The sequence below is a fragment of the Molossus molossus genome, unplaced genomic scaffold, assembly GCF_014108415.1.
Source record: "Molossus molossus isolate mMolMol1 unplaced genomic scaffold, mMolMol1.p scaffold_m16_p_13, whole genome shotgun sequence".
NCBI classification, from domain to species: Eukaryota; Metazoa; Chordata; class Mammalia; order Chiroptera; family Molossidae; genus Molossus; species Molossus molossus.
This window is the reverse complement of record NW_023425348.1, coordinates 4715171-4735602: the sequence shown is the minus strand read 5'-3', so window position 1 is coordinate 4735602 and position 20432 is coordinate 4715171. Positions and strand designations below refer to the sequence as shown.

The 20432-nt window shown below is 42.2% G+C and overlaps 1 protein-coding gene across 4 annotated transcripts in view; it reads left to right on the top strand.

Annotated features, from left to right (window-relative positions):
* DIXDC1 (DIX domain containing 1) overlaps positions 1-12241 on the top strand; it is a 70709-nt gene extending 58468 nt beyond the window's left edge. For all 4 annotated transcript variants that reach the window (XM_036258814.1, XM_036258813.1, XM_036258815.1 and 1 more), the window contains 3 exons: positions 6635-6740; positions 7562-7670; positions 9545-12241. In XM_036258814.1, the coding sequence (XP_036114707.1) occupies positions 6635-6740; positions 7562-7670; positions 9545-9625 (296 nt within the window). In that variant the 3' untranslated portion in view covers positions 9626-12241. The remainder of the gene's footprint in view (positions 1-6634; positions 6741-7561; positions 7671-9544) is intronic.
* Positions 12242-20432: the final 8191 nt, after the last annotated feature.

Genomic DNA, 20432 nt, shown 5'->3' with positions numbered 1-20432 from the left:
AAAGAATCTATAATAAAGCTACTATAACTAAGAAGCGAGTTTGGCAAGGTCACAGGACACAAGGTCGTTATACAAAAAGTCAATTTAACTTCTATGTACTAGTATTGAATATTTGGAAATAAAAACACATTTTATTTATTTATTTATTTATTTATTTATAAACTTGGGAAGGGGAGGGGAGAGGAGGGGAGAGGAAAGTGGGGGAGGGGAAAGGCACAGGTGTGCTCCCTCTGGGAGGGAGAGCTCTATTTTATTTTATTTTATCTCATTTCATTTCATTTTATTTTGTTTTATTTTATTTTATTTTGATCCTCACCCGAGGACATTTTTCAATATTTTGTTCAGATAGAGTGGGAGGGAGAGAGAGAGAGAGAAACATCAATGTGAAAGGGACACATCAAGTGGTCGGCACCCACACAACCCAACCAGGGCCGGGGACGAACTGCAACCGAGGTACGTGCCCTTAGCGGGAACCGAACCCTGGTCTCTCCAGACCACAGGCCGATGCTCTAACTGCTGAGCCAAACTGGCCAGGGCCTATTTTATTTTTTTAATCTTCACCCGAGGATATTTTTCTATTTATCTTCAGATAGAGTGGGAGAAAGGGGGAGAGAGAGAAACATCGACGTAAGAGGGACACATCAACTGGCTGCCTCCTGCAGGACCCTGACCAGGGCCGGGACGAACCACAACTGAGGTATGGGCCCTTCACCAGAATCGAACCCACAACTCATTAGTCCGCAGGCCGACACTCTAACCACTAAGCCAAACTGGTCAGGGCAGAAACACATTTTAAAGTACCATTTATAGTAAGACCAAAAAACATTAAATGAATAAGTATAAACTTTACAAAATATATGCAACATTTCTATGTTGAAAACTATAGAACACAGATGAAATAAAGAAAACCTAAAGAAAGGGGAAGATAGACTATGTTTATTGATTGGGGGTACTCTATTTTGTTAAGATGGTCCATTCTCCTCAAATGATCTATAGCTTAAATCCCAATACAAATCCTACCAGACTTTTTGTATATATAAACAAGCTGATTCTAAAATTTATATGGAACAGCCCGGCTAATGTGGCTCAGTGGTAGAGCGTCGACCCATGCACCAAGAGGTCACCAGTTCGATTTCTGGTCAGGGCACATGCCCAGGTTGTGGGCCAAATCCCCAGTGGGGGGCATACAGGAGGCGGCCAGTCGATGTTCTCTCTCATCGATGTTTCTCTCTCTCTCTCCCTTTCCCTTCCTTTCTCTCTAAAATCAGTGAAGGAAAAAAAAATTTTTTTAAACATATTTACAAATGTATATGGAACAATAAAGGGGCTGGAATAGACACAAAATAATAAGTTGACAAAGATGAACAAAGAAGTTGTACGGCCACACTATCTGATTTAAAACTAAAAAGTTAGTACAGTATAAGTGAATGGATAGACACATAGATTAGTGTATTTGGCCAGTTGATTTTCAGCAGTTGAGAAAAGGCTAGTCGGTGGCAAAAGGAGTAAGGCGGAGGTTATCCAAACAGGAAAAAGAAAAGAAAAAAAAAGGATAGGCTTTTCAACAAACAATCCTGGAACAATTAAAGACTCATATAAAAAAGGGTCTTGAGTCCTGGCCTGTTTGGCTCAAAGGTTAAAGCATCAACCCACAGACTGAAGAGCTGTGGGTTCGATTCTGGTCAAGGGCACGTACCTCTGTTGCAGGTTCTGGTGGGGGTCGTGCGGGAGGCAACCAGCCGTGTATCTCTCATCAGTGTTTCTCTCTCTCTCTCTCTCCCCCTCCCACTTTGTCTAAAAATAAATGGAAAAATATCCTCGGGTGAGGATTTTTTTTTAAAGTCTTGACCCATACTTCATACCATACAAAAATTAACTCCAAATGATTATAAACCTAAACTTAAAAACTAAAACTGATTTGTGGTGACGTTTAAAGTTATGTATTGAATTTACATACACACATATATACAAAGATGTCTCTTGGTCATTTATTTGAGTTTTTGGTACATGCTTTTTATAGTAATGCCACATTGAAGTAATAGTTATCATTTTATCATGATTTAATGTGGGGTAAGACTTGTTCTCCCTCATTACTTTCTTTTTGTTTTTCACTAGAAAAGTCTGTAGTCCAACTCAGTCTTCTTTACTAATCAACTGAAATCACTCTCACGAATGGCATCAACGGCCTATTTACTACACCGATCTTTAGTTACTAGACCTCTGTGTGGCATTTGACATCATGATTACTCTTTCCTTGAAATTCACCCAGAATGTGTACATAACATTTATATTGGTTAGCTCGGGCTGCCATAACAAAATACCATGAACTGAGTGACTTAAACAACAGAAATTTATTTTCTCACAGTTCTGGAGACTGTAAGTCCCAAGATCAGGGTGCAGCATGATCAGGTTTTGGTGAAGAAGGACCCTTCCTGGCGTTCAGATGGCTGCCTTCTTGCTGTGTCCTCACACGGTAGAGAGAGAGCTCTGGTGTCTGTTCCTCTTCTTTTTTTTTTATCCTCACCCGAGGACACCTTTCCACTTTTTTATTCAGATAGAGCGGGAGGGAGAGAGAGGAAGAGGGAGAGAGAGAAAGAAACATTGACATGAAAGGGACACACCGAGTGGCCACCACTCGCGCAACCCAACCAGGGCGGGGGACCAACTGCAACCGAAGTACCCTAGCGGCGTCAAACCTGGGCCTCTGTGGACCGTAGGCTGACGCTCTAACCGCTGAGCCAAACTGGCCAGGGCCCTCTTTTTTTTCTTTGTTAAGCCTCACCTGAGTATATTTTTCCATTGATTTCGAGATAGAGTGGAAGGAAGGGAGGGAGAGAGAGAGAGAAACACCGATGTGAGAGGCACATCAATTGCTTGCCTCCTGCACGACCCTGCCTGGGGCTGGGGATTGAACCTGCAACCAAGGTACATGCCCTTGACTGGAAATTGAACCCTAGACCCTTCGGTCCTCGGGCTGATGCTGTACATTGAGCCAAACGGCCAGGGCTCTATTCCTCCTCATAAAGGCATCAGTTCTATGGGATCAGGGCTCCAGTCTTATAACCTCACTTAACTTAATCCCTTCTTAAAGGCCCTGTATGTAATACAGTCACACTAAGAGTTAGGGCTTCAACATATGAATTTTGGAAAGACAGAATTCAGTACAGCAATATTATTTTTGCATTTTATTATATTGTAACTGTTTTGCTATTTCACCACCACTAGACTTTGAGCTGCATAAAGATGGGGATTGGATATAATTTATTTTTGAATATCTAGTATTTGATACATAATAGACAACCAATAAGCTATTTTATTTAGTTAGTTAATGCTCACCAAGGATATTTTTTTCCATTGATTTTTTTAGAGAGTGGAAGGGAGGAAGGGAGTGGGGAGAGAAAGAGCGAGAAACATCAATGTGAGAGAGACATATCGATTGGTTGCGTCCCGCATGTGCCTCATAACCCTTTGATGCGTGGGCTAACACTCTAACCACTGAACCACACTGGCCGGGGCTAATAATAGTTAATTGTACTATGATGCATCTTTTTTTTATTGTTGACACTGTTACAGATGTCCTCCCTTTCCTCCCTCTTTCCCCCCCCTCCACCCAGCCCCCCAACCTCCCCACCACCAGTCTTAACTACATTGTTGTCTGTCCATGGGCTATACATATATTCATATATATTCTTCGGTTAGTTTCTTTCAGTTCCCTACACACCCCTTCCCTCTGAGATCTGCCAGTCTGTTCCATGTTTCCGTGCCTCTTGTCCTATTTTGTTTGTCAGTTTATCTTATTAGATTCCACATATAAGTGAGATCATATGGTGGTGTCTTTCTCTGGCTTATTTCAATTAGCATAATAATCTCCATGTTCATCCATGCCATCACAAAGGGTAAGAGTTCCTTCTTTTTCACAGCCGTATAGTAAGAAAGAATACATCACCCCTATATTCATAGCAGTGTTATTTACAATAGCCAAGATCTGGAAACAGCCCAAGTGCCCATCAGTACATGAGTGATAAAAAAAAAAAAAGTGATACATTTATACAATGGAATACTACCATGCAGCCTTTCCCCCCAGGCTATAAATATAGTTGTTTTTTACTTCCCTTTTATCCCCAACATCCAACTATATCCCAAGTATCAAGAACTTTTACTTTCTTTAAAAAAAAATATGTTTTTACTGACTTCTTAGAGGGAGAGGGAGAGAGAGAGAGAGAGAGAAACATCAATGGGAGAGAGAAACAGAGTGGCTGTCTCCTGCATGCCTCCAACTGGGGATTGAGCCCACACCCAGGGGAGTGCCCTGACCAGGAATTGAACCTGCAATTTCTCGGAGCATGGGAGGGTGCCCGACCAACTGAACCACAATGGCTAGGACCCAAGACTTTTACCTTCTAAAGTTCTCTCAAATCCATTCCTTATCTGGCTCCAGGACTATGTCTTGCCATTCCTCATCTTTCAGATTGTTTTAATTGCCTGTTAATGGGATTACTAGTTTACAGGGTTTCTCCCATCTAGCTCTTACTTTACTTTGCTGCTAGATTGGCCTTTCTTTTCTTGTTTTTTTTTTTAATTTTATTTATTGATTTTAGAAAGAGGGAGAGGAAGGGAGAGCGAGCGAAACATTGATTTGTTGTTTCACTCATTTATGCATTCATTGGTTGCTTCTTGTATGTGTCCTGACTGGAGATTGAACCCACAACCTTGGAATATTGGAACAATGTTCTAACCAACTGAGCTAACTGACCAGGGCCTAGATTGGCCTTTCTAAAATGCCATTCTGATCATGTCACTCCTTTTTAGCAACTCCTCAGAACTTAAGACTATTATCAAAATGTCTTAGGCTGGCAGAGTCCTTGTGATCTGTCCCCTGACTACTTTATTACCCTCATCTTCCATAACTTCCCCATGCATTCCTTATACTCCACCTTTACTAGTTAACTTTTAGTTTTTAAAATACATGATAAAAAAAAAATACCTGATCACATTCCATGCATTTACATGCATCCTTCCCTCTTGGAATGCCCTTTTCAACTTCTCTGATGATTTTTTTTTAAGTGCTTTGTTTAAGGATTCTCCAATCATGGGGCCTTCTGACCTCTTCCAGGTGAATTAACCACTTCATCTTCAGTCTTACTGTGCAGTTTGCACACATCTGATTTTAGTTTATTGTAATTATTTATATCCATATCCATCATCCATGCTAGACTGTAAACTCTTTGAGGTCAGAGACCACATGTGGTTGACTTTATATTCTCGAAATCCAGCACATGGCAAATGTACAATAAATGTGTGTTGAATTAATTAATTAATCATAAAATTTAATGATTAAAATGAATGTTTTATTTTATTAAACAGCCACTGTTTGCCAGGCACATGCTGGAGTCAAAGGAGCATCATGGCATGTAGTTTCAATAATTGGCATTCTTTGAAGAAAAACACTGAAAACTGACTGATTGCTGTACCAAGAGAGAAAGTTCCCTTGTCTTTCTTCCCCTGTATTAATTAATTCCACACATTCTCCTTTATTTTAATTTTTTTTTAATCCTCACCCGAGGATATTTTTACATTTATCATCATATAGAGTGGGAGGGATGGAGGGAGGGAAAGAGAGAAACATCGATGTGAGAGGACACATCTACTGGTTGCCTCCCGCATGACCCGACCAGGGCTAGGGACAAACCATAACCGAGGTACATGCCCTTGACTGGAATCGAACCCATGACTCATTGGTCCGCAGCCTGATGCTCTAACTGCTGAGCCAAACTGGCCAGGGCCACTCTTCTTTATTTTAAACCCCTTCCTGGAAATGTTCTCTTGTGACTTCCCAGCTTGATTGGAATCAATGTCTAGAAAAAGTTAAGAAGAAAATATATGTAGTTGGAATTGCAGGACAGATTTTAAGGAAACTTGAATTATTTGTTGGTCCTTATAAAAATTTCTGATTGGTCTTTTCTCCTATTCTCTTAAAGTCATAATCACAAGTACTCATTAATGAAAATTTTCCATAAATACCTATACAAAGGGTAGAGACAAGATGTAGATCAAGAGACCTGAGTAAAAATTATGGGCCAACACACAAAGATCCTCTGTAGCTAAGGGATAAGGTAGGTCTTGTATCTTGGACTGGAAGCATGAGGCCCCTTGGGCATCTGAGTTTCTAAGGTTACTTTGCTTCTATGGCTCCTGTTCCTATTCCTTTCTCGTTTCATGAATTGCATGAGCGTTCTTTACCACAGACCTCTGAAATTTAGCTGTTGGCAGAGTCTGCAGCCCCTGCTGTGTGTCCACTCTGCCCTAGCTGAAAAGCTGCTGGGCTTCTTTGACCTCTTTAGACTCTTAGCAACAATGCGTCAGAACAGTTGCTATTTCCCTGCTAGAATACCTGGAATGGGTAAGAAATGATGGTCCTTGTGATAGTGTCCGTGTCCAAAGCACTTCTTGTTTTTGTGGCCCCAGTGGTGACTTCCTGTGGGTCACACCCTATGGACTTGGTGTTTGGCAAGGGTGTGAAAGCTCTGCTGTGACCTCAGGCAGCTTCATCCTCTGGGGCATTTCGGATAACTGGAAATGAGGGGTGGTTGGGTGCCAGTTGAATGTTCTGACCACGAAGCCTCTCTGATTGCAGAGTTGCCTCACTCACAGAGCTCACCTACTGTCAGCAGCACCTGCACGAAAGTGCTCTATTTCACTGACCGGTCACTTACACCCTTCATGGTCAATATACCAAAGAGGTAAGAGTCTTTGATCCATTTCTCTTTTAAAAAGGACAGGCAGGCAGAATCATTAATTACTGCCCATCTATCTAACCAGCTAAGAGGTGTTTGAGAAGCTGTATGGTGTAAAGAGAGCACAGGAGAGAGAGATTTCAGTTTTGGCTTCACCAGTGGATTACAAGGGACAAGTCATGATCTGCTGCTAGGCACAGACACAGTGCTTCCAGCCTGATGTGCAAATATGCTTCAAGTTAGGAAAACTAGTTATTTAAGTGTTCAAAATAGCTCCTGCTGATCACCATGGATTGCAGCCTGGTGCCCCAGGGCTATTACTTACTGATCTTTGTTACTATTGGATGACTACAACTAACCTCTTGAGAATTCATGTTAAAAACCTTCAAACACTGGGCTAATTACTCCCTTCTAAGGTAAATGGCTCTGAAATAAGATATTTAAACTGTGGAACCAACTCCTGAGTAAGGTGATAGGATTTCCCTTTCCTAGAGAGTCTGCTTACTTGGTCTGGGTTAGACAGGAGTTCAACAAATTAGATTTCAGAAACGTTGTGTCTTATTTCCAGAGAAAAATAAAACAGTGATTTGGCTGCTGCTGAATAAATCTATTGTAAATTCTCAGATCATCCCATTTGTGATGCCATTTTTATTCCCTAATGGTGACTGGCTCCCTAACTTCCGTTGTTTAGAATCATCTGGGTTCTCAGGGGGCAATGACCTAACAAAGCCAGAGCCTTTGGCAGGGGCCTGGGTTTAAAGCTAACACCTTGTCCTTACAACCTATTGATAAACAGCCTATCTGAGAGCTTTCTGTGTTGGTTGCAGGTTGGGGGAGGTGACACTGAAGGATTTTAAAGCAGCTATTGACCGAGAAGGGAACCACCGGTACCATTTCAAAGCGCTGGATCCTGAGTTTGGCACTGTCAAAGAGGAGGTACAGTATCCTTGGGGAGTCAGGGTGGTGTTATTGATCATTCCTGAACCTCAAAGCCTCCTACTCAAGGACAGTACCCAGAAGTATCTGAGTTCGCCAACCAGGTCAGAGAAACTTCCCAGAGCCACAGCCCAGTCTGATTACTAGGCTGAGGTCAAGGAATGGCCCAAGATGATAGCTTCTTTAGCTCAAGGACTTAATCACTTTCACCAAACTCATAAAACTTCTCTTGAAACAAAATAAAGAACCTTCTCTTGAACAAAAGCTTGGCTTTGGGGACCCTTTTGTATCTGTAGCCAAATTTTAGAAAACTTTCTGCTTCCTATGTAGAGCAAAATAAATAAATAGGCATGAATGTGGATCTGTATATTGTGGTGGTAGTTTCTCAGATAATGAAAGTGAGGAACTTCTGGAAAGTCAACTGTGCATATTCTTTTTTTTTCCTTCTTTATTGATTTGAGACAGAGAGAGGGAGAGGGAGAGGGAGAGAAACATTGATGAGAGAGAACATCAATTGGCTGCCTCCCACATGCCCCCCACTGGGGATTTGGCCCACAACCTGGGCATATGCCCTGAATGGGATTCAAACTGGAGACCTCTTGGTACATGGGTCCACACTCAACCACTGAGCCACACCAGCTGGGCAACTGTGCATATTCTTAACTCCTTGACTATTTTATTAGCCTATGCTTTTCTTTATAATACATCTGCTAAAAATAGACTTTTTTGTGGACAAGAGTTCTGAGTTATGGAGTATTGTAAGTGCTTTCATTGTGGCTATAGAATGAAAAGGGTTAGAAAAGCCAGTATTTTATTTTGTAAAGAGTTCCTCACTGAAAATGTTTTAATAACCCTGTTCTATTAGTAGCTTAGTAAATGAATTGAATGAATGAATGAAAATAATTGCATGCAAACATGTTAAGATTGGTCTTTCTAATCCTTTCTTTAACAATGCCCAGAACTGGCCTGGTTGGTTTGCTCAGTGGTTAGAGCGTTGACCCTTGGACCAAAGGGTATCAGGTTCAATTCCTGCTCAAGGGCACATACTTGGATTGCAGGTTGATCCCTGGCCCCAGTTGGGGTCATGCGGGAGACAGCCATTCAATGTGTCTCTCTTACATCGACGTTTCTCTCTCTCTCCCTCCTTCCTTCTCTTCTACTCTGTCTAAAAATCATTGGAAAAATTTCCTTGAGTGAGGATTAACAAAACAAAACAAAACAAAACAAAACAAAAAAACAATGCCCAGAACCAAAATTTTCCCCATTCTTGTTGTTTTCATGTTTATACTGATGCTTTCTCCTAAGAAGCCCAAAGTGTTCTATGGTTAGTAATTTATTAAGCCTTATATATCTTTATAAGCAAGGCCATGTTAGGGATGCCCTTACCATTTCACAGATGTGGAACTAAGAATATGTATATATATATAATTTTTTTTGTACGTTATACCTCTAGAAACAAAAAGAGATGTAGACTCTCTCTAACTCAAACTTTTCTTCTACACTCTTATCCTGTATGTTTGACGTCTTGTTTTTATCAGCAGCAGATGTTTAGTGAGACTCCCTTTCTTACTGTTATTTATTTATTTTTTTTAATCCTCACCCGAGGACATTTTTCCATTTTTTGTTCAGGTAGAGTGGGAGGGAGAGAGAGGACCAGAGAGAGAGAGAGAAACATCAATGTGAAAGGAACACATCGAGTGGCTGCCACCCGCACGACTGACCAGAGCCGGGGACAAACTGCAACCGAGGTACATGCCCTTAGCGGGAACCGAACCTGGGTCTCTCAGGACCGCAGGCCGACGCTTTAACCGCTGAGCCAAACCGGCCAGGGCCTTACTGTTATTTTTTCATTACGCCTTTTTTTCTTTCTCTAGGTTTTCCATGATGATGATGCCATCCCTGGATGGGAAGGGAAAATTGTAGCCTGGGTGGAAGAAGACCATGGAGAGAATTAATGCTGAGTATTAGATTGGGGCTTGTAGAACTTGGCACTCCCTGGCTGCTTCACTCAGGAAAGAGAACTAAAACTAGAATACCCTAAGAAGTTTCTAGTGTGTGCTGCCAAAATAGAAGCTTCTCCAAGTGTGACAACCACAGGCCAGTCCTGTTTCTGTGCCTGGCAAATGTGGTACTTAAAATCTCTGCCCAAATGTGGACCGTGAATTCATCTGGAGTTCCTTGTCTGTGGGAACACGATGTTTTATTCCACTCTGAGGACAACAAACCGAAGGCCTTAACCAAAAAGAATGGATGATCTTGCTCTTGTAGGGGCATGGCTGCTATTATCTGGAATTTGGGAATGGATGCATCACTCCGCTGTGTTACAGTGTTATTTTAATTGGCCTCAGTGGTTGCAGCAATCAGAGTCCCAGCAATTGTACTCACAGACAAGGCATAGGTACCAGCTATTTTGCTTCTTTGAAGTTACTACAAACCAAGAATAACTCGTGGGGTGGTACCAAAGACGAAAGCCCTCTTCAGGAATCTTTTGTACAGGACATGGATGGTGCTGACTTGGTTGGATGGATACAAGGCTGCCCATATTGTGCTATACTGTGCTAAAACCGTCATTAAGTAAGACCTTGAGCTGCCTCTTGTGTCTTAACTGGTTCTGCAACTTGTCCTTTAGCCCACAGGGCATAGTCCATGTACTGCTAGTTTTCTCTGGGGACTCTTCAACTTTAGAGCCACTTTTTTTTTCATTCCAACCGATGAGTTTTGTATTTGAAAGGAGTAAGGAGTGAAAATCTCCTTAAAAATCCAGGCGGGTATGGAAAGGTGCTGCTACCCATATCTTCTTGACTTTCTTTCTCTCATGACTTCTTTAGCTCATGGCATCTCCTTTGCAGTCAAAAGGAGAAACCATTAATTTCAGTATTTGTGGTTTATGAAGTATTGAGCATGAGTTACTGGCCTGCCCCTCTTCAGTTCAAGGCCAGAGTTATTTTGTTATATATTTAGTCTAGGCTGATCATGTAGGGCACAATAGAACCATGGGGCATGGAGCATGAGTTGTAAATGGCAGGGTTGATTCTGGGTGGAAAAACCTAGAAATCTTTCTCATGTGCAACACTGTCAAGTGTAGAAGCTAAAAGAAAATAGTTAAATTTCTAGGGATTACTTAATAACTTGGGTTTTCTCATTCATTCAAGTATTGTCAACCAGTCAGCCATTTTATATATATAGATAAATTTTTGCCCTCAAAAGCAGTCTGCCTATGACCACCAATGTACACTGCCAACCAGAAAACTCGGACAGATCAGTTCTGGGTTCCTGAACTGTCTGTCTCTAGTTCATCTCCCCCTCTCAGCCATTTCAACAGACTACTTGTTGGAGCTCTGAGATGACATTTTATTGTTTTATATAGACCTGTCTTTTTTAAATTGTTCATGATTGGAGAATTCTTTTGTACTCATTTGATTTCTGTCTGAGAACCATGTCTATTTTTATAACTTGAGTGTGAGTCCTGTATATTCTCACATTCTGTATACTGTATCCATTTTCTGGAGAACCCAGTAGCTTTTATATGGGCTCTTCATATCAGCCCTTGTGGTTTCAGAATAAGCTTTATTTTATTACATGCATACTAATGATAACTAACTCCTGTTCCAGTTCTACCTATCATTTAATTGTGGAGATAGTTTAACATAATCTATTTGACTGCTCTTCTAACAGACAGGAAAAAGACACCTGATGTCTTCATGTAAGTTTACCTGGTCTTCTCCTATTGAAGAATGACTTCTCATCAGAAATGACTGAAAGTTTGGGAAAGTCAGTTAAAAGCAAGAATAATTCATTATGAATGCAAACAGAATAAAACAATGTATTCTGTTTTTTTTCCCCAGGAAATCTGGAGAAAAGTCCTCCTGTCACTAATTTGTCTGTTGCATGAATTTTAGTGTTTGCTATAAGACAGCATGAGGGTTATCAGGCCAAAATTCATTATTGTATTTCCAGTACAATTTATCTTGAGTGTCTGTCTCTTATATCAGTTTGTAATGTCAGTTTTCTTTTAGCAAACATTCTTACCATCATGTCGAATTTACCTTTTCAGAGAAAATTAAATCAGAGAAAGTTTTCAAAGTCCTCTACCTTGTCTTTTATCTCCATGTCCTTTGGTAAAGGACCCGCATGGCCTTAGCACTGCCGTAGAAAGCTAAAGTTGTGTTCAGAGAAGAAAATGAGATACTTTTTTTCCTTTAGTTCATTAATCTCATATTACAGGATGTTATTCCAGTAATTCTTGTGTAAAATGTGTTGGTAATCTTCATTCCAGTTTCTAAAGACAGAGAGACCTCCTGAAAGAAGTGTGCATCGATTTGTTCTGGTTTGAACAGTCTCCTCTTGGATACACTGTGACTGTAGAGGCCTCCGGACTTAGAGTATTCTCCCCAGTGGCTTTTGTGTGGGACAGTCCTTCCTGCTACTGCTGAAGTTCTCTTTCTTCGAGAAAATGAAGGAACTAGAATGTTTAGAGTTCATAAAATAATCTCTAAACGCTATTAGATTTAAAAAATGACCCTCTTATAAAAACTAGTTTAGTAGTCCTGGCTGGTTTGGCTCAGTGGTTAGAGTGTAGGCCTGTGGACCAAAGAGTTGCGAGTTCAATTCCGGACAACGGCACATACTCAGTTATGGTTGGTCCCAGGCCCTGGGCAGGGTGGTGCAGGAGGCAACCAGTCAATGTGTCCCTCTCACATTGATGTTTCTCTCTCTCTCCTTCCTGCTCTATCTGAAGATAAATGGAAAAATATTCTCAGGTGAGGATTAAAAAACAACAACACGAAAACTAGTTTAGTAGAAACAACAATTCCTTTAAAAGTCTTCATTTAAAAACTGAATACTATGCTTACTGAGTTCGCTAAATTAGCTGGAATTGCAATACTTTACAATCTGTACCTAAAGAATTCAGGTTAAACTTACTTGGAAATGTAGTCCTACTTACTGACCAATGTTTCAGCTCTTTTTGACCAGGGTGGTGGTAAATTAGGGAAAATATTACGCTCTACATCTAACCCAAGAGGACTCTAATTATTTAAAAGCATTTAGGTCACAATAATTTTCATTTATTTTCTTTTTTAAAAAAATATTTTTTCTTTATTGATTTTTAGAGAGAGAGGAAGGGAGAGGGAGAGATAGAAACATCAATGAGAGAGAACATCAATTAGCTGCCTCCTGCATGTGCCCTGACTGGGAATCAAACCGGCAACCTCTTGGTGCATGCATGGGTCAGTGCTCAGCCAGTGAGTCACACTGGCCGGGCAATTTTCATTTCTTTTCTTTTTTTTATTCCTCACCTGAGGATATTTTTCTATTATCATTAGATAAAGTAGAAGGGAGGGAGGGAGAGAGAGACAGAGAGAAACATCAATGTGATAGTGCCACATCGACTGGTTGCCTCCCACATGACCGGACCAGGGCCAGGAACAAACCGCGACGGAGCTATGTGCCCTTGACCAGAATTGAACCCATGACTCATTGGTCAACAGGCTAATGCTCTAACCGCTGAGCCAAACCAGCCAGGGCAATTTTCATTTATTTTCTTTCTTTTTTTTTTTTTTTCATTTATCTTCAGATAGAACAGGAGGGAGAAAAGGAGGAAGAAAGAGAGAGAGATATCGACGTGAGAGAGAGACATCACCTGGTTGCCACCCACACAACCCCAACTGGGGCTGGGGACAAACTGCAACCGAGGTACATGCCCTTAGTGGGAACCGAACCCGGGTCTCTCTGGACCACAGACCAACGCTCTAACCACTGAGTCAAACCGGCCAGGGCAATTTTCATTTATTTTCTATAAAATAAACATTATGATTGCACACTCCTTCTATTGTCTAAATTTATGCAAGAGGTATAGTTTGCTTAAAATATATATGTAAAGTTATATTTTCTTAGAACATGGGTATTTGTGTGGACAAAAAGGGGCCACATGCTAACCTGACAAGCTCAGGGAAGGCCTGCGTGGTGGCCTTGCAAACTCAAAGACCTAAAGTAACCACAAACGATGGTCTGCAATTAAAACATTTTTAAAAATGTTTTTTAATTCATTTCAGAGAGGAAGGAAAGGAGTGAGGATGGGAGGCAGAGAGAGAGAAACATTGATGTGAGAGTTAAACATAAAAAAAAGAGCCCTGGCCAGCTTGGCTCAGCAGTTAGAGCGTCGGCCTGCGGTCCAGAGAGACCCGGGTTCGGTTCCCGCTAAGGGCACGTACCTCGGTTGCAGTTTGTCCTCGGCCCTGGTTGGTCGTGCGGATGGCAGCCACTCGATGTGTCCCTTTCACGTCGATGTTTCTCTCTCTCTCTCTCTCTCTCTCTCTCTGTCTCTCTCCCTCCCTCCCACTCTGTCTGAACAAAAGGTGGAAAAATGTCCTCGGGTGAGGATTAAAAAAAAAAAACATAAAAAAAAGAAGAAAAGAGCCCTGGCTGGTTTGGCTCAGTGGTTGGGACGTCGGCCTGCGGACCAGAGAATCCCAGGTTTGGTTCCCGCCAGGGGCACATACCAAAGAAAAAAGAAAAAAAGAGAGTGAAACTTTGATTGGCTGCCTTCTGCATGCCCCTTCTTGGGGATTGAGCATGAAATTTGGGCATGTGCCCTGACCAGGAACTGGTGACCTCCTGGTGCATGGGAAGTTGCTCAACCAACAGAGTCACACGGGCCAGGCTAAAATTAAAATTTTTGAACTAAACACAGCTTATGGCAAGTAGTCATGTCTTAGGCTAGAAGCTTCCCTGACAAAAGTCAATCTTTACCTTAACTAAGCCTATTTATTGTTTTTTGCATCAATGATAACATTCCTTTGGAATGTCAAGGTAACTTCCCTTTTCCCCAAACCCCTCAGGGCACAACCAATGCACCAGGGCCATAAATCCTCTCTTTGCTATTCTTATCATGTTAGTTGTTGCCTGTTAACTATCCTGTATCCACCTATGTAAAAAATGTGTCTATCCTTTTACTGTCCAATCCCAGAGGTTTCCCTGCTTTGCTTTTTCCCACCTCCCTAATCTATCACTAGTGAATTTCATGTAACCCACCTTCATCTTCTCTTTTGACTGTAATGTTTATAAGACACAAAACTGCCCTTCTCTGGAGCATTATCTCAATCCTTTGATATTTTGCTTCCCACCAATTGTCTACAGTTTGGCTCAAATAAAATCACAAAAATTCTCTATAGGTTTGAATGTTTCTTTCTTTTCTTTTTTTTAACTCACAGCAAGGTCCCTTTATTTATTTTTTTGCTACATGCCCCTAGCGGGAACCGAACCTGGGACTCTCCTCTGGTCCGCAGGCCAACACTCCAACCACTGAACCAAACTGGCCAGGGCAGTTTGAATGTTTCTTACATGGACATTTACTTGGTGTAGTCTGCAGGATTCCAAAGCAGCTCACCCAGGACCACCCCACAGACCTGGACCCAGAGCTAGGATCCAGCAAAGGGCCCACTGAGCCTGCTGGCTTCATGTCCAAGGGTGAACTTGGGGGAATTGTCTCTTGGATCCAGGACCTTCTCTTGCTTGTGGTAGAGGGTCTGGCTTTATTTGAGCTTTTTAAAAAATCCTCAGGTGGATTTTAACTAACCTTAAAGGTTGACATAACCCAAGCTCAGGTGAGACAGGAGGAAAACTGGGTGGCTAGGTTTATTTATTTAATCCTCACCTAAAGGACATTTTTCTATTTTTTGTTCAGGTAGAGTGGGAGGGAGAGAGAGGAGGAAAGAGAGAGAGAAACATTGACGTGAAGGGAACACATCAAGTGGCTGCCACCCGCACAACCAACCAGGGCTGGGGACAAACTGCAACTGAGGTACGGGCCCTTAGCTGGAACTGAACCGCAAGCCAACACTCCAACCGCTGAGCCAAACCGGCCAGGGCGGGTGGCTGGTTTTTTAACTCTGGCTTTTCAATTGGAATTGCTTTCTGAGAGTCTGAACTAAAGCCTTCACTGTATAAATGAGAGCTGAACTTATTCACTCTGATGATAAGGGGCACATCCTCCCTCCAGCCTGAATCTCAGGTGCTTTTAGGTGACTAAGAATCTTTGTGGAGGTGTCTCATGACCTGCAGGAGCCCCATAGGGAATTCCAACTCAACTGTAATTAAACTGACCAGAGGATATTTTTTCTTTTCTTTCTTTTTTTTTTTTAACAATGTTTTTTTTTCCTTTATTGATTTTAGAGAGAGAGGAAGTGAGAGGGAGAGAGAGATAGAACTATCTATGAGAGAACATTGACTCGCCACCTCCTGCATGCCCACCACTGGGGGTTTGGCCCACAACCTGGGCATGTATCCTGACCGGATATTGAACTAGTGACCTCTTGGTGCATGCATGGGTCAATGCTCAACCACTGAGCCACATCAACCGGACCAGAAGATATTTTTTCCATTGATTGTTAGAGAGACTGGATGGGAAAGGAAGAGGGGGGAGAACATTGACGTGAGAGAGATACATGGATTGGTTGCCTCCCATACTTGCCACAACCAGGGCTGGGGATTGAACCTGCAACCCAGGTATGTGCCCTTGACCTGGAAGTGAATCCGAGACCCTTTGATCTGTGGACTGACACTCTAACCACCAAGCCACATTAGGCAGGGCGCCCTGGAGGTTTTTATTGAGAGACTCAAGAAATCTACCTGCTTAGTAATTAGGACCTTCCCTCCCCTTTTCCAATCTTCTTAAGAATTAGCAAGGGCAAATAAAAAAAAAATCTTGTTTTCTCTGCAAAAATTAATAATTTGAATTATGTGTATGGTCTTTATATGATATGTGTTTGTATATTATATGTGGTGTGTTTTCTGCCTCTGGATGGCATTACTCTAGGGTGTAATATTTTATTGGCTTAAAGAGATTAAATACTTATACATGTTAATTAGGATCCTGTGGTCTGGACAAAATATTTAATATTAAAACCATTTTAGGTTTGATTAATGTCTTTTAGAGTTATTACCATAAAATGTGTTTGTTTTACCTAAATTTACAAAGAGTTCATGATATAATGTTTTGATTAAGTAGATTTGACAACCAACGTTTAAATATTAAAAGACTTGCCCTGGCCGGTTTGGCTCAGCGGTTAGAGCGTCGGCCTGCGGTCCTGAGAGACCCGGGTTCGGTTCCCGCTAAAGGCACGTACCTCGGTTGCAGTTTGTCCCCGGCCCTGGTTGGGTTGTGCGGGTGGCGGCCACTCGATATGTCCCTTTCACGTCGATGTTTCTCTCTCTCTCTCTTCCTCTCTCTCCTCCCGCTCTATCTGAACAAAAAATGGAAAAATGTCCTCGGGTGAGGATAAAAAAATAATAATTAAAAATAAATAAATAAATATTAAAAGACTTTTTTAACCAAGAGATGACTGAGTTATTCCAATGGTCCTTGGAATACCTCAAGGATTTATTCTCTCTCCTTATAAAACAACAACAACAAATGTTTTAAAACTAATTAGGCCTATTTAGTATGCTTTAAATTACATGGGAAATGTTTCCAAATAAAAAATAACAGTTCAATTTTACACGTATATTTGTATAAAAGTGGATATTCTACAGATTTCAGTGTGCCCTAGGCAGAAACTTGTAAAAATTCAAAGCCAAGTTCAAACAAGAAGTCCCGGGGGTAGCAGATGTCCTGTCAGTGACAGTGGGCAAGCCAAAAGTGATGGTTCCCTGTGGGGGCATCCGGCAATGGTACTTCAGACATTGGGAGTTCACGAATTATTTCCAATGCTCAGTGCACACTTAAGATAAGCCATGTGTGCCCTGGCCAGTTTGGCTCAGCAGTTAGAACGTCAGCCTGCGGTCCAGAGAGACCCGGGTTCGGTTCCCGCTAAGGGCGTGTACCTCGGTTGCAGTTTGTCCCCGGCCCTGGTTGGTTGTGCGGGTGGCAGCCACTCCATGTGTCCCTTTCACATCGATGTTTCTCTCTCTCTCTCTCCTTCTCTCTCTCTCTCGCTTTCCCTCCCAGTCTATCTGAACAAAAAATGGAAAAAAATGTCCTCGGGTGAAGATAAAAAAGAAAAGCCATGTGTAACGTTTTAAAATCTTGCATATTGCCCAGCTGGGGTGGCTCAGTGGTTGAACATTGACCCATGGACCAAGAGGTCGCGGTTCAATTCCCAGTCAGGGCACATGCCGAGGTTGTGGGCTCAATCCCTAGTGGGGGGCTTGGAGGAAGCAACCAATTGATGTGTCTCTCTCATCGACATTTCCATCTGTCTCTCCCTCTCCCTTCCTCTACAACTCAATAAAAATATTAAAAAATAAATAGAATAAAATCTTGCATGTTATTTGTTCTTTATATATTGACACTGTGTATTGACTCTGTGGTAGGCAGTTAGACATGAGCAGAGCAAGGGGGAGCCAGATACAGAAGGTCACCAAGGGGGAAGCCCCAGGTGCCTAGCAAAGGACAACTGTAGGGTGGGACCTCGTCCCCAGGGTGACCTCTCCTCCCCTCGCATATCCCTGGTCATGCACTTTGGATCCCTGACCTTTCCTCCCTGGAGATAATATCTAGGCCTCAGTTATATTTCAGCTCCAGGCCCAGAAAAGCAGCAAAACCAAACAACTGACCCCATGGCTGACCTCAGGACAAGTTTCGTTGAATAATGAACCTCTGCCCTGATGCCAACCAATCAGTCAGTGGAGACCTAGAGCCTAAAAGGACGCACCTGGCCCTGGTCAGTTTGGCTCAGCAGTTAGGGAGTCGGCCCGCTGACCAGAGAGACCCAGGTTCAAATTCCACTAAGGGCATGTACTTTGACTGCAGTTTGTCCCCGACCCCAGTTGGAGTGTGTGGGTGGCACATCAGTGTTTCTCTCTCTCTTTCCCTCCCTCTCTCCCTCCTGCTCTATCTGAAGATAAATGCAAAAATGTCCTTGGGTGAAGATAAAAAAAAAAAAAAAATCAAGGAGAAAGGATACATCTGGAAAACTGCTGAGCAGTCTATTGAGATCTTCCCGTGGGACCTCCCCTAAAATCTCCACCCTTAAAGCCCTTAGGACAGAGGACCCAGTGCTCTCCCCTGGAAGCACACCCCGGCCTTCCCTTCCCTCACCTCCCACTCCTCCAGACGCTTCCCCTTCATCTTCCTACTCCCAAGCTCCAAGGGCCCTTCCTTTACCACTATAACTTGTTTCCTGTGCTCATTCCTTCTATGAATTACTTCTACTTCTGTGATTTTTCAAATAAATGTTCTCTTATAATTTGAGTCTGGGCTCTGAATTCTTTCCCAGCCAGAATTCAAGTACCGAGGTTGCTGAACCCAGGTCTGGACTGACCCCGCTGGTCTAACATCTGGTGCCATTCTTGTTGCCCTCAACAAATTTAAATGATATATATGAATTTTATATTATTCTCTATGTCATTTTTATAGGAACTACTATTTACCAAGTGTTTTAGGTAAATGTTTAAGAAAATTAGATAAATTCAGGATTCATTTCAAGTCACAGGTAAAAAATAAAACTGAAGACAATTGAATTAGAGTCTAATATTCACAACTGTATTGTAGAGTTTATTGACACATAATTTCCCCCCTAAAATCACCCTCATTTTTGTTAAAAAGCCAAATAAAGACCAATTTATTGTCTGTATTAAGTCCAATTTCAATTTGGCCTGGTTATTTGCACAAACAATAAGAATAACACTTCATTATTATTATTTTTTTATCCTCACCCGAGGACATTTTTCCATTTTTTGTTCAGATAGAGTGGGAGGAACAGAGAGAGAGAGAAACATTGTTGTGAAAGGGATATATCAAGTGGTTGTCACTCAAACGACCCAACCAGGGCCGGGGACAAACTGCAACCGAGGTATGTGCCCTTAGCAGGAACCAAACCCGGGTCTCTCTGAACCACAGGCTGACGTTCTAACCGCTGAGCCAAACTGGCCAGGGCAAAATATTTTTTTTTTTTTTGGTCCGTGCCCCTAGCGGGAACCAAACCTGGGACTTTCTGGTCCGTAGGCTGACGCTCCAACCACTGAGCAAACCGGCCAGGGCAATTTTTTAATTTACTTTTATCCTCACCTGAGGACATTTTTCCCTTTTCCATTCAGATAGAGATAGAGATAGATAGAGATAGAGATAGGGATAGAGATAGAGAGAGAGAGAGAGAGAGAGAGAGACACACACATATCACTTGCATTATATACTCTTTTAAATCTGCTTTGCTGGACTCTCATGACTGAGCTTTACGTAGCCCCTCAGGGCAAACAGGCCAGGCCGCCTAGTTGCATTCAGGCTTGTCTGCAGCACCTCTACACTGGGTGCATTCCTCAAGTTGTTGAGATTTCCAACATGTCTTGAGGTTCCTTCCTCGCCATCTGTCAGGAGAGCAGCCTTGTTCTTCACCTGGAAAGACTGGCATGACCATGTGACAAGCAAGGCTCCAGACTGCTGCTTTAAGGGACTTTGATTAGCTTCAAAATCAGTCTTGTTCTAGACACTTTTGCTCAGTGGTTAGAGTGTTGGTCTCAGGTTTGATTCCAGTCAAGGGCACATACCTGGGCTGCAGGTTCTTTCCCGGCCCCGGTCAGGATCATGAAGAAGGCAACCAATCGATGTGTCTCTCTCACATCTCTCTCTCTGTCTGTCTCTTTCTCTCTCTAACCCTCCCTACCTCCCTCCCTTCCACTCTAAAATACCAGTGGAAAAATATCCTCGGGTGAGCATTAACAAGAACAACAACAACACAAAGTCAGTCTTCATTCCTTAAAGCTTTCTGATGACATCCAGAGCCAGGCATGTCTCTGTCAGATGTGGCATTCTAATCAAATTCTTGG